Below are 12,384 nucleotides of genomic sequence, written 5' to 3'. Positions count from 1 at the left end.
CACAGAGTTAGACCAAATGCTAAACCACATTAACATAGACATTGTTTCCATGGTAATATTTGCTGTTTCATCTTATATTTAAGGAAGAAGCTGAAATTGTGACATCTCCAGGGATTTCAGCAAGAAAAGATTGTATAGGTTCTGAAGAGTCTGTTTTGGCCAAAAAAAATGTTCAATTAGAAGAGGTTGGATCATCGGAAAATGTTAGAGAGGAAACTGTGCAAGATAATTCTGCGTCTTCAGTTGTTGAAGAGCAGTGTTTCAGTAAACTAACAAGGTAACATTTAACAAATACCAAGAACAGGAAATAAAAGTCACTTATTTTTTATAGGTGTCCTATTTTTACTTACTGATATTGTGAATACAAAAGATGGGCTTGTGAACATAAGTGAAGATTTTTTTTTTAACATTTCTTTTCTAATATTGGTGTTTATTTACTGTAATTTACACTTTTCCTGGTTTTCTTTGTAAGATTTTTCTTTTCCAGGTTGAAAATTTCTGGGTATTGAATCTATTAGACGTGAGCAGAAGCCTAACCAAAGGGTAGTATGTGTTACCTAAGTAATTAGAGTGCTAGTTTGAATGGAATTACAAACACAAATGAAAGTTACCCTTCTTTCATACTTTTCAAACAAAGTGGGAAGGAATCTGAGCTCTAAAAAACCACTGTGGCCTGGGGGTGTAACTCAGTTGTAGCATGCTTGCCTGGCATGTGTGAGGCCCTGGGTTTGATTCTCATCACCATAAAACAAAATAACAAGTAAAATAAATAACCCACCAGCATTGATCTGATTGAGTTTCTACTTCTCCCTTTTTCTTTCAGCCTAATCTGTTTATCAGTTAGATAAATCAGTTTTACTTTTTTTAATCCCATATTCTGTACTTATTGGTTCCATATATTTTATTTTTTTCTTTAATAACTTGGAGTTTTGTGTTTATCTCATCTCTGCTACCATATTATGGGAAAAAGCCCAGAATTAAAAATGTACTATGTAAACTTTATAGAAAATTAAGAATTAACTCTGTATGAGAAACTAAATACTACTTAATTCCTTTCTAACTTTCACAGCCTAAATTTTTTAAAAGACTAGGTGGTGATGGTGTATTCATTTTAATGGCTAGAACTAAGATTTTACTGTAATAGTTTGATTTTCATTTAAATTATCCTGGTGCATATATGACCATATTATTATTTTGATTAAACATCTAGCAGTCCACAACTGTTGAAAGAATCATATTACTCTAAAACTGCTCTGGATGGAAGAACAATGATCTCTTCTGCCTCTGGGAGTGAGATAGATCACAGTGAAAGGAGAATGCAGAGGAAAATCAAAACCAGTGTCACCAGAGGGCGGGGAACAAAGCGAGCTCGGGCTAAGACCTCTAGGAAGGAGCCTCGGGCTCCCAAGGCCATGCTGGTGACTCTTCGGGCTTCCCAGGAAGAAGATGATGACGATGATGCTCAGGACTTTGAATCCAACTATGAAGATGAGAGCTGCCATCTTGCCCCAGAAGAAGTAAACAAAGCACCAGTGTTTGTCCCTCTTGGTCTCAGATCCCCTGAACCTGTTTCTGCTCAGATTGAGGAAACGATGGAAGAGGTAGTTGGTTTTTGTTAAATACTTGGCACTTTATTGTACTTGTTTTTTCCCTCCTTTTCTTTTTTAATGGATCATTTTTTTTCTTAGTGATTATTAGGATTTGAAAAGTTCATTCTCTAGTAATTGCTGGCAATCATAAGTTGTTTGGGGCCTCACTTTAGGAATGAGCAGAAGTAGGCCTGTGATTACCCAGTCCTTGTAGCCCAGGCTCATCAAGAGAATTAGAATAAAGATAATGATAAAAATAGGCTAACACTTGAATCTGGAAGATGCTTAATCTGTTCCTTTTTTCTTTCTTCTCAGTATTGAGCATTGAACCCAGGACCTTCACAATGAGCTACATTCCCACCCCTTTTTAAATTTTAGACAAGAGTCTTGCTAATATGTTAAGTTGCCCTGGCTAGGCTTGAACTTGCAATCCTCCTGCCTCCCAAGTGCAGCAATTGTAGGTGTGTGCCACCACACCCAACATGCCTATTGAATATTTGCAAACATTTTTCAAATCTGAAGAAACACAGAACACTTAAGTGTTACTACAATAGTATGTATCTTTTTTTTTTTTTACAGTTCTAGGGATCAAATCCAGGACCTTGCACATCCTAGGCAAGCGCTCTGCCAGTGAACTACATCCCCAGCAATTTGGGACATATTTTCAGACTTGGTTTATTACTCACAATTTATACTGAATCAGGCAACTTTTTTTACTCCTCTTTCTGTTAGTAAGGGAATAAGAACATATTTCATTGTATATATTCTAGGATGTAAATCAATATATTTTTGGTTCCCTGAATGTAGGGTTCTTTGACTTGCAGGGCTGCCAAATGAAGAGTGTGAGTGAACCCATTTCCATGGGTATCAAGAATCATGTAGCTGGCATGGTGGAGCATGCTTATAATCCCAGCACTGGGGAGGCTGAGGTAGGAGGATATCTGTGAGTTCAAGGCCATCCTGGGTTCCATAGTGAGTTTAAGGCCAGTCTGAACTATGTAGGGAGAACCTGTCTCAAAAAACAAAACAAAACTCATGTCAGCTGTGGGGATATGGGAGAGGATGTTTGCAGTAGGGGGTGATAGGATGATTCTGTCCTCCCCATCAGTACTGGGAATTAAACCTGGAGCCTTCCCTCTGAGCCAGATTCCTTGCTCTTTTTATTTTTTTTTAACTTTTGTTTTGAGACAAGGTCTAACGAAGTTGCCCATGCTGGGCTTGAACTTGTGATCCTCCTACCTCAGCCTTACCAGAGTGCTGGGATTACAGATGTGTGCCACCATGCTCCATTGGGATAAATCTTTTTAGGTACTTTAACTCACCTCTGTTATACCATTTATGCCAGTTAATAGTTTGGTTAGTATGTATATTTCTCTTATATTGCAATTTCACTGAAGTCAGGGGCCAAAAATGCCTTATTTAACTTTGCATCCCTATATCCATATTCTTCTAGTTTGTAGGGAGTACTTCATAAATGATAACAGAAAGAAATAAATTAAGGCAAAATGGGGACAAAGTGAGAATTAGAAATGAAATGCCAGGCCCTATGAAGATTAACCTTAGAAAGTTTGAGTATTGTTTATAATAGGTGCAGACCCCTCAGGAACTTTATATGTTTTACTTTTGCTGAGTTACTGTAATTTAGTTTAAGTACTACATTTCAGTTTTCTAATTTTCCACAGATTATTTTTTACATTTAACATTTCATTTTACTCAATGTGAAAAATGAAGTTTTGTCTTACTGTTTCTAGCATTGCCAAAATAAAATAATAAAATTTTATTTTGACAGCTTGAAATAACTGTGAATGTTGCAGATGTAGGATGTGTAACTGTTGTTGAACATCTGCTCTCAAACACAGATGAGACTATTCAGAAACTAGAGCAAGAAAATAATTTGAATATGTCATTTGTAAGTATCCATTTTAATCTTTATTTTCTTTTTTTTTGGTATCAGGGATCAAACTCGGGACCTTAATCTTTATTTTCAAAAGACTAGAGGGTGATTTTGATGGCTTTAGTTTACAGACAGTTCTTAGCTAATTTCTCTTATGTGGGACATGTTAGCATAAATAATAAAAACTTGTGAATAATGGATTTTAGTTTGACGTGAAAGCATTGATGTGTGTGTGTGTGTGTGTGTGTGTGTGTGTGTGTTTAGAGCTCTATCCCCATTAATTTTTATACCGTGTGTGTAGAGCTCTTACTATCCCCATAGACCTTTACACCAGAATTCTATTACATTAAATCTATATAATGTATATTACTCAAAATATATTTAATTTCTTCTTTTTTTTTTTTGTTGGTACTGGGGATCGAACTTGGGACCTTGCGCTTGTTAGGCAGGTGGCAGAACTACTGAGCTAAATCCCCAGTCCAGTTAATTTTATTTTGTTTGATGCTCTTTCATATTTAGTGTGAAGACTTAGAATCATAACTTTTTACAAACACTTCTATTGAAATACAATTTAGACACAATATAATTGACCCATTTAAAGTGTAAAATTGAGTGATTTTTAATATATGTAGAGTTTTGCAAGCATCACCAGTCAATTTTAGAACACTCGTCACCTCAGAAAGAAATTCCTGCCAGGCTTGGTGGTGGACCTGAAGTCCCAGCTGCTTAGGAGACTGAGGCATGAGGATCACAAGTTTGAGTCTATCCTGGGCAATTTAGCAAGACTCTCTCCAAATTTAAAAAAATAAATGTAGCTTAGTTCATTCCCCAGTACTGCAAAAGAAAGAAACAAAGAAACCCATGGGCATTTTCAGTCACTCCACATTTCCCTCCAAGATCTCCCCAGGCCTAGGGAACCAGTTACTTTTGTCTGTAGATTTGCTGGACATTTATTTCATGGAAAAGGAATAATAAAATACAGTGTTTTGTGTGACTTCTTAATATCTTTAGTGTTTATCCATATTTTAGTACTTCATTACTTTTTGTAGCCAAATAATTTACAGCATTTTGTTCATTCATCTATTCATGAACATTTGGGTTTTCATCTTTTGTGTGTTATAAACATACCCGTATAACCATTTGTGAGAACACATTTTCATTTCTCTTGGATACATTCCTAAGAGTATAATTGTTAGGTAAGATGGTAGGTTTGTGTTTACTCATTAAAGAAACTGCCAAACTATTTTCCAGAGCAGCTCTACCATTTTACATTCCCAGCAGTGCGTGAGAGTCCTATGTCCCACACCTTTGTCGACACTTGCTATGTGCTATTTTGGATCTAGCTATCTGTTCTATTTGGGATGAAGTCATGTCTCATTATGGTTTTAATTTGCATTTTCCTGATGATTAATGATGTTGAGTTCTTTCATGTGCTTATTGGCCATGATTTTTGGAGAAATATCCACCTCGATGTTTTGCTCATTTTTTAACTGGGCCATTTGTCTCTTTATTGAATTGTAAGAATTCTTTATATAGTCTAGATATAAGTCCCTTATCAGGTACGTAATTTATAGATACTGTATTTTCTTCTATTCTTTGGGTTATCTTTTTGTGTGCGTGATGGTTTCCTTTAAAACACAAACATTGTTAATTTTGATAATGGTCCATTTTATTCAGTTTTTCTTTAGTTGCTTTTGCTTTTGGGTTTTTTGTTTGGTTTTTTTTGGTATTGGGGATCGAACTCAGGACTGCCAGGCAGGCACTCAGGCACCACTGAGCTAAATCCCTGGCCCCTTGGTTTTTTTCTTATTCATTCATTCATTCATTCATTCATATTTGTGTGTGTGTGTGTGTTTTGTTTTTTGAGATAGGGTCTTGCTATGCAGTTCAGGCTGGCCTTGAACTCACTATGTAGCCCAGGCTGTCTTCACTCACAGCAATCCTTCTGCCTCAGCCTCCTGCGTGGGATTACAGCCCTGTGCCACCTTGCCCAACACATTGTATTTGGTATTATCTAAAACTCCTTTGCCAAATTCAGGGATCTGAAGTTTTACTCTTATTTTTTTTTAAGAGCTTTATAATTTTTCTTTTCCATTTAAGTCTTTGATCTATTTGTAGGGTTTAGTTTTTGTTTCTTTTGTTTTTTTGTTTTTTTGAGACAGTGTCTTGTTATGTAGTTCAGGCTGGCCTTGAACTCACTATGTAGCCCAAGCTGGTCTTGAACTCTCAGCGATCCTCCTGCCTCAGCCTCTGTAGTGCTAGAAATACAGGTGTGTTACTACCACTCCAAGTTGGAGTTAATTTTTCATATGGTCTGGTAACCTCATTATCCAACCTTGTTTTGGTGGTACTGGAATTGAAAGCAAGACTTCCACGTTGATCTACAGTCCTAGCCCCTTTATTTTATTTTATTTTTGGTAAAATATAAAATAAAGGTCCCTGGGCCTGCAGGGCAGGCGGCGGCACCAGTGAGCTAAATCCCTGGCCCAACCCCTTTATTTTTTGAGACAGGGTTTTGGTAAGTTGTCTGGGCAAGACTTGAATTTAATTCTCCTTGCCTCAGCCTCCCCGAGTAGTGGAATTACAGACATGCACCATGCCCTGCTAAACTTAATTTGAAAAGATCCCATTAAATAGTATTGGCACTCTTCAAAAATCAGTTGAGCACGGATGTATGGGTTGATTTCTGGACTATTCTTTTTCATTGATCTATATGTTTGCCCTTATACTGGTGATGATGTATTGATTATTGTTGTATTGTAATAAGTTTTAGGATTGGGAAATGTGATTTCTCCTACTTTGTTGTTTTCTGGATTATTTTGGCTAATGTAGGTAATTTTCAGTTCAGTATGAATTTAAAATTGACTTGTCAGTGTCTACAAAGAAATCAGCAGGAATTCTAATTATGATTGCATTGCCTCTGTAGATAGGTTTGGAGGACATTGTCACCTCCTATTAATGTTGAGACTCATAATCGTGAAAGTCTCTGATTTGTGTTTCCTATAGGACTTCTCTGTCAGTGCCAGAGTATTGGAGTAAAGCCCGTCACAAATCTCTAGAACATGAAGTACAGGTTTTCAGAATTAGTAAATGAAAGCAGTCCCATCTTGACATCCATCTAGGATTATTAGTTTCTGCAAGTAACAAACCCACTCATTTTTAATGCCTTCCTTTAGTATTGGGGATTGAACACAGGGCCTTTGCACTGATCCACATTCCCAATCCTTTTTAAAAACTTTTAAAATTTGAAACAAGGTCTTGCTAAATCACTTACTTGCCCAGGCTGGGCTCAGACTTGTGATCCTCCTGCTTCAGGCCCTCACAGTGCTGGGATTACAGCCATGGGCCCCACATTTGGCAGGGGTTGTTTTCTTAATTTCATTTTTGGATTCCTTCTTGCAAGTGTTTAGAAATTTATGATTTTTGTATATTAATTTTGGATCTTGCAATTTTTCTGATCTCATTACTTCTGAGAGTTTTTCAGTGTATTCCTTAATATTTTCTATATACTTAGTATTTTAATATCATCTCTGAATCAAGATAGGTTTATGCCTTTCAATATCAGTTTTCTAGCTTAGATGTAACAAAGTACCACAGACTGGATATCTGAAAGCCCCAGAAATGTATTTATTCTCTTACAGTTCTGGAGTCTAGAAGTCCAAAATAGCATGTGATATGGTGTTGGTTCTTTCTGGAGCCTGAAGGAGAAGCCTTCTGGTGTTTCTGCGGGTGCCTGGTCATTTCTTACCTTGAGGCACCATAGCCTCAGCCTGTCCTCACTGCTACTTGGTGTTCTCCCTGTGTTGCCCCTTTGTCTTTTCTTTTAAGGGCCAACACTAATCCAGTATCGGGACAGGAGAAAGAAATAGAGATAGGTAAAAGGGAGACAAGGAAATTCATAATTTTAAAATTGTACTTTACCAAGTTCATTCCCCAGCACCCCCCCAAAAAAAATTGTACTTTAAAAACATTGCAATTTAAGTCTGATTGTGCTGGCACATGTTTGCAATCCTAGCACTCTGGGAGGCTGAGGCAGGGGTATTGAAAATTTGAGCCCAGCCTGAGCAGCTTAGCAATTTAGCAAAATCTTGTTTCAAAATAAAAAAGGGTTAGGGATATAGCTCAGTGGAAAGGCCCTGGGTTCAGGTCCAGTGTTTCCACAGTGTACGACAGATAGAAAACATTCAGTAAATATTAATTGACTGATAGAGGCCAGGATTTGGGGTTTTGTTTTTTGCTAATTTTTTCTTTCACATCTTTTTTCCCCCCCTTTTTAGTGCATATTGGTTATACAGATTTATGAGTTTCATTTTGGCAGGTTTGTTCATACATATAACATGCTTTAATCATCACGCCACATCAGTTTAGTCACCTAGTAATGTAAAAAAATTCTGATGGTTTTCAGACTTGTTTTCATTGGATAAAAACTGGCAGTAGGTTGGCCTAGGGTAGAAAGATTATGAATGTGGAGAAGTAAGAATGATTCAATGAATATAGCATATGATTAGAGTTATAATTTGCATATAAGAAAAAAGTAAAATCAAGAGAAAGACAAAGAACTTGGCTTTTATTTCTGTGCTTATTTCTGAAATTTTACGAATATTTACAAGTTAAGAAAAGTTTTATTATTGTTAACTAAAAAATACAGAAAGTCCTGTAAAATGTAGTGCTTTTTGAGAAAAGGACCATATGTTTAGGGAAAATACTTAACATATTATCTTTTCTCTTTTAGGAAATGACCACAGGTGAACAGAACCAGGATGAAGCAGGTAACTGTTTACAGGGAAGCTGCTAGAACTGCTTGGTTAGCACCAGCATAGTGCTCTCACAGTGGGACAGTTAGGGAATGAGTCAGTTTGCTGGAACATTGGATAAAAAGAGTCAGCTGTTGATTAAATTATCTCTGTGTTAAACCTGGTATATTAGTCACCTTCCCATTGCTGGGACAAAATACCTGATACTTGTAACTGATAGGAGGAAGGATTTATTGAGGCAAGAGCTTCAGTCCATGATGGGCTGGCTCCAAGCAGAATCGTTGTGGTGTGGAGGGTGGAGGGTCACGGCAGAAGAAAGCAGAGTAGAAAGAGTGGGTGGGGCCCTGGGGGCAAAAATATATCCTTTCAGATTACACCCAGTGATCCATCTCCTCCACCCAGGCCCCACCTCCTATCAACACATTTAGCTATGAGCTCATCAATGGCTGAATCCACTGATGAGTGCAATACCTCATGATCCAGTCATCTTCCAAAAGCTCCAGCTATGAGCATAGGAGCCCTTTTAGGGACATTTTAAATAGAGCAAACCATAGCACTTGATATGAAGGTGAACTGAGTTAAATATATAATAAAGAAGTATTTGTTAAGCATTTCTTCAGTGTTTTCAGTGAGTGAAAATAGCCAAGAGTAAAAGTGACTTTTTTTTTTTTTTTTTTTTTTTTGTACTGGGGATTGAACTTGGGTCCTTGTGCTTGTGTAGGAGGCAGCGAAACCACTGAGCTAAATCCCCGGCCCAAAAGTGATGGTTTTTAAATTGGTAGTATATATGTATATAAGCTGAACGAAACACATTAGTAAGGAAGTACAGAGAATGGTGATATCATTACTAGAAGAAAAACACCTGAGTTAAGAATCTGTTTTAAATAAATTCATTTCCATATCCCTTTATCTGTTTCAATGTTGGTGTGTTTCTTCACAAGGTACCAGTGATGGGAGCACGGAAGCTGCCATAACTTTACTTACAATGGGAGATCTAATGCTGCAGTCGGAGATGAGTACTGACCAGGGTGATGGTAAGAGTGGAAGATAAGGCCTGCCAAAGAGAAACTTAAAATGTAACTGTTAAGAAATCAGGTCCAAAATAAAAGAAATCATGTCCACACTTTGAGTAATAAGCTTTTTATATTTAAAAATATCACTATTGTTTTTCTAGAAGAGGTAATGTTGTATATGATTCAGCCACTATTTTAGCCCTGTTAGATGTAGTGGCAACCATTTCAAGATAGTGAATGTGGTTTATTAAGAATAATTTATATTCATGGAATAGTTGATCAGTGGATTTTCTACCTTATAAACATTGGTGGTTAATTGAGCTCAATGATTATTGATCATTTTATGTGTTTCTTTAGCAAAGGAGTTGCTGCCTGAAATGGTCTTCAAATTACATGACAGATACTCTTTGGGGGGATAATAAGATTCATTGAATAAGCTGTTCTAATACTTTGGACAGAGCCAAAAAAAATATGGCAGTATAGTTTTTTTGTTTTTTGGGGGGGAGTACCGGAGATCGAACTCGGGACCTTGTACTTGCAAAGCAGGCACTGGAAACACTCAGCTAAATCCCCGGCCCAGTATAGATTTTTAATATATTTGACTGAAGTTAGAAGCTATGGTCCTTACCATTATCTGCATTAGTTGGATAATTACACTAATTTTATAATTGACTGGTAATGACTGACCTGTCATGCTGTCATCCATTTTAGTTGTTAAACCTCTTTTATTTTTTATTTTTTTGGCATAGTGCTAAGGATTGAACCCAGGGCCTCACACACATGCTGGGCAAGTGCCCTTCCTACCCCTGAGCTGCATCGCCAGCCCTCATTGTTAGACTTAAATTTGTAGAGATGTATATCAGGAAAGTCTCTGATTTGTGTCCTGTAGAGGGCTGCTTTCTCAGTAGCAGAGTCTCAGAATAAAGCCTGTCACAGATCTCTAGAAGATAAAGTACAGGTTTTAAAAATTAGTATCTGAAGGCCATCCTATCTTGAAATCTAGGGTTATGTAGTTCCTGTAAGTAAGAAAGGGAATCATTTTCACCTTTTTTTTTACTCCTTTTGGTATGAGGAAAGGATCCCAGAGCGTTTTCTCTATCTACGTCTTCAGCCTTTTTTATTTTTGTTTTTTATTTTGAGACAGGGTCTTGCTAAGATGCTCAGTCTGGACTTGAACTTGAAATCCTCCTGCCTCGGTTTCCCACAGTGCTGAGATTGCAAGGGACACACCACTATGCCCAGCTTCATTTTTACTTGTAATAACACAAACTTTCATTCTTAAGAATCAAGCTTATTACAGGCCAAATTCGAGACTTCAAATATGACTTTATATACAGTATTTAACTTTGGAACCCCCCAAAAAGAAACAAACTTTAGTAATACAGAATTTTACAGTTATTAAATGTTGAAGAATTGATTTTATTTGGATTTCTATTTTTATTGGCTCAATTTTAATTTCCTATTTTTTTCTGCAGTAGGAGTATGTGTATTTCCTGATGTTCATTCAAAGGATAAAAGTCATATTCCTTTTAGCCCAGATAATGTAAGTCACAAAATTGTTCACGAATGTCAAGAGCTTTCTTCATTTGTCATTAATACATCTGCAACTGAAGAAAACAAGTGTGTATCAGAGAAGCAGAATAGAGAAGAAGTTGGATTAAAGGAGGAAATAATGGAGAACACTACATCAACCAGGTTTATTTTAGTATTCAATTAATAAATGTATTTAGTCCTATCTCTTCAGTCTGTAGCTTTGAGTATTCTATAAATTCAAAGAAGGTAAAGCTAATTTCTTATACATTAAATTAAAGATTGGCTGATTTAGATTTTAATGGGTTAATGGTTTGCATGTTAAAATTATACAGTGGTACCTCGGTTCATTAACTTGGTTCTTTCCACAATTCTGGTCACAAACCAAGTTGGATAAAAACCAACTCAAATTCAATGATTAGGTTCAATGTTGACCTTATAGGGAAATTTGATTCTTTTTTCATCCAGTTTGGTTTACAAACACAATTGTGAAGAGAATTGGCTGTGTGAACCGAGGTACCACTATACTGTATTTCATGTCTTTGAAGCTTAATGCAATAGATTTATATGAATGTATAATTCATGAATATGGTATAGAAGTTCTTCTCAAGACATCTAGTAAAATTATTAGTTATTTTAGCATTAATAAGTGAATACTTAGCTGGGCATAGTGGTACATACCTGTAATCCCAGCATACTGGGAGGCTGAAGCAGGAGAATCCCAAGTTTGAACCCAGCCTGGACAATTTAGGGATTTTGTGAGCCCCTGTCTCAAAATAAATAAAGCACCAGGGATATAGCTTAGTGCAATGGCCCTGGGTTCAGTCCCCAGTACTGAGGAAAAAACAAAACAAAAAAACACCTTGGGGCAGGGTGTGTAGCTCAGTGGCAAAGAAATGAACATTCATAGATAGTGTGGCCCATGATGGGCAGGCGGCACAGGGCCAGATGAACTGTATCAATGGTAGAAGGAAAGAATTCTTGCATAATTGCTAAATTTCTCGTTTCTTCATTTCTAGGAGTACAGCTTCTAAAGTGGATAGTAGTTTTCAAAATAGAAGTAGATTTGTCAGGCCTGAGCCAAATCTTGAGGTATTAGTGACCAACAGGGTTGATGCTCATCAGGAAGTTTCCGGTGTATCCAAAGGGGATGAAGTGGAAAGTCAAAAAGGTAGACTTTATTGTTCTCTTAGAAGTTACAAATTATTTTGGCACAAGAAATTGCATTTGCATTTCAAGGGAACATTAGGTTGTTAAAATTATTTTTAATTACTGTAGAAGCTTTCCAAAAAAGTACAACAAGCTATAAAATAAATATTCATAAATCCAACAATTGATTTCAGTAATTGGTGAATTTTGCTATATTTGCTATATTTTTAATGTGTATATGCTGATGTATGTATATACTTAAATATTCAAGCATATGTCTCTTAGAAAAGTGTGTATGCAATACCTGTGGCAAACAGTAGATTAGTGCCCACAAGGGACAAAATGTATTACGAACAAAACCTCCTCATCCTTGGTCTGCAGTCCCCTTATCTCACTCAGTGATGAACTGCTATTAATGGTCTTTTTTGTTTTTGTGTTTGTTTTGGTACTAGGGA

The 12,384-nt window shown here is 36.7% G+C and overlaps 1 protein-coding gene across 13 annotated transcripts in view; it reads left to right on the top strand.

Moving 5' to 3' along the window:
* The window catches only part of Bdp1 (BDP1 general transcription factor IIIB subunit), a 112,695-nt gene that overhangs the window by 72,455 nt on the left and 27,856 nt on the right, over window positions 1-12,384 (top strand). For 7 of the 13 annotated variants that reach the window (XM_021250697.2, XM_021250699.2, XM_087203183.1 and 4 more), the window contains 8 exons: window positions 84-277; window positions 1,211-1,601; window positions 2,414-2,518; window positions 3,379-3,498; window positions 8,216-8,252; window positions 9,179-9,271; window positions 10,726-10,945; window positions 11,800-11,951. In XM_021250697.2, the coding sequence (XP_021106356.1) occupies window positions 84-277; window positions 1,211-1,601; window positions 2,414-2,518; window positions 3,379-3,498; window positions 8,216-8,252; window positions 9,179-9,271; window positions 10,726-10,945; window positions 11,800-11,951 (1,312 nt within the window). The remainder of the gene's footprint in view (window positions 1-83; window positions 278-1,210; window positions 1,602-2,413; window positions 2,519-3,378; window positions 3,499-8,215; window positions 8,253-9,178; window positions 9,272-10,725; window positions 10,946-11,799; window positions 11,952-12,384) is intronic. The other 6 variants (XM_021250701.2, XM_087203184.1, XM_021250705.2 and 3 more) reach the window with 3 other exon arrangements.

This window comes from Heterocephalus glaber, unplaced genomic scaffold, assembly GCF_053883595.1.
Source record: "Heterocephalus glaber isolate CG9 unplaced genomic scaffold, H.glaber_assembly_v1.0 deba00001788, whole genome shotgun sequence".
Taxonomy (NCBI): Eukaryota; Metazoa; Chordata; class Mammalia; order Rodentia; family Bathyergidae; genus Heterocephalus; species Heterocephalus glaber.
The sequence above is the reverse complement of the archived record's forward strand: the minus strand, read 5'-3'. Positions and strand labels throughout refer to the sequence as shown.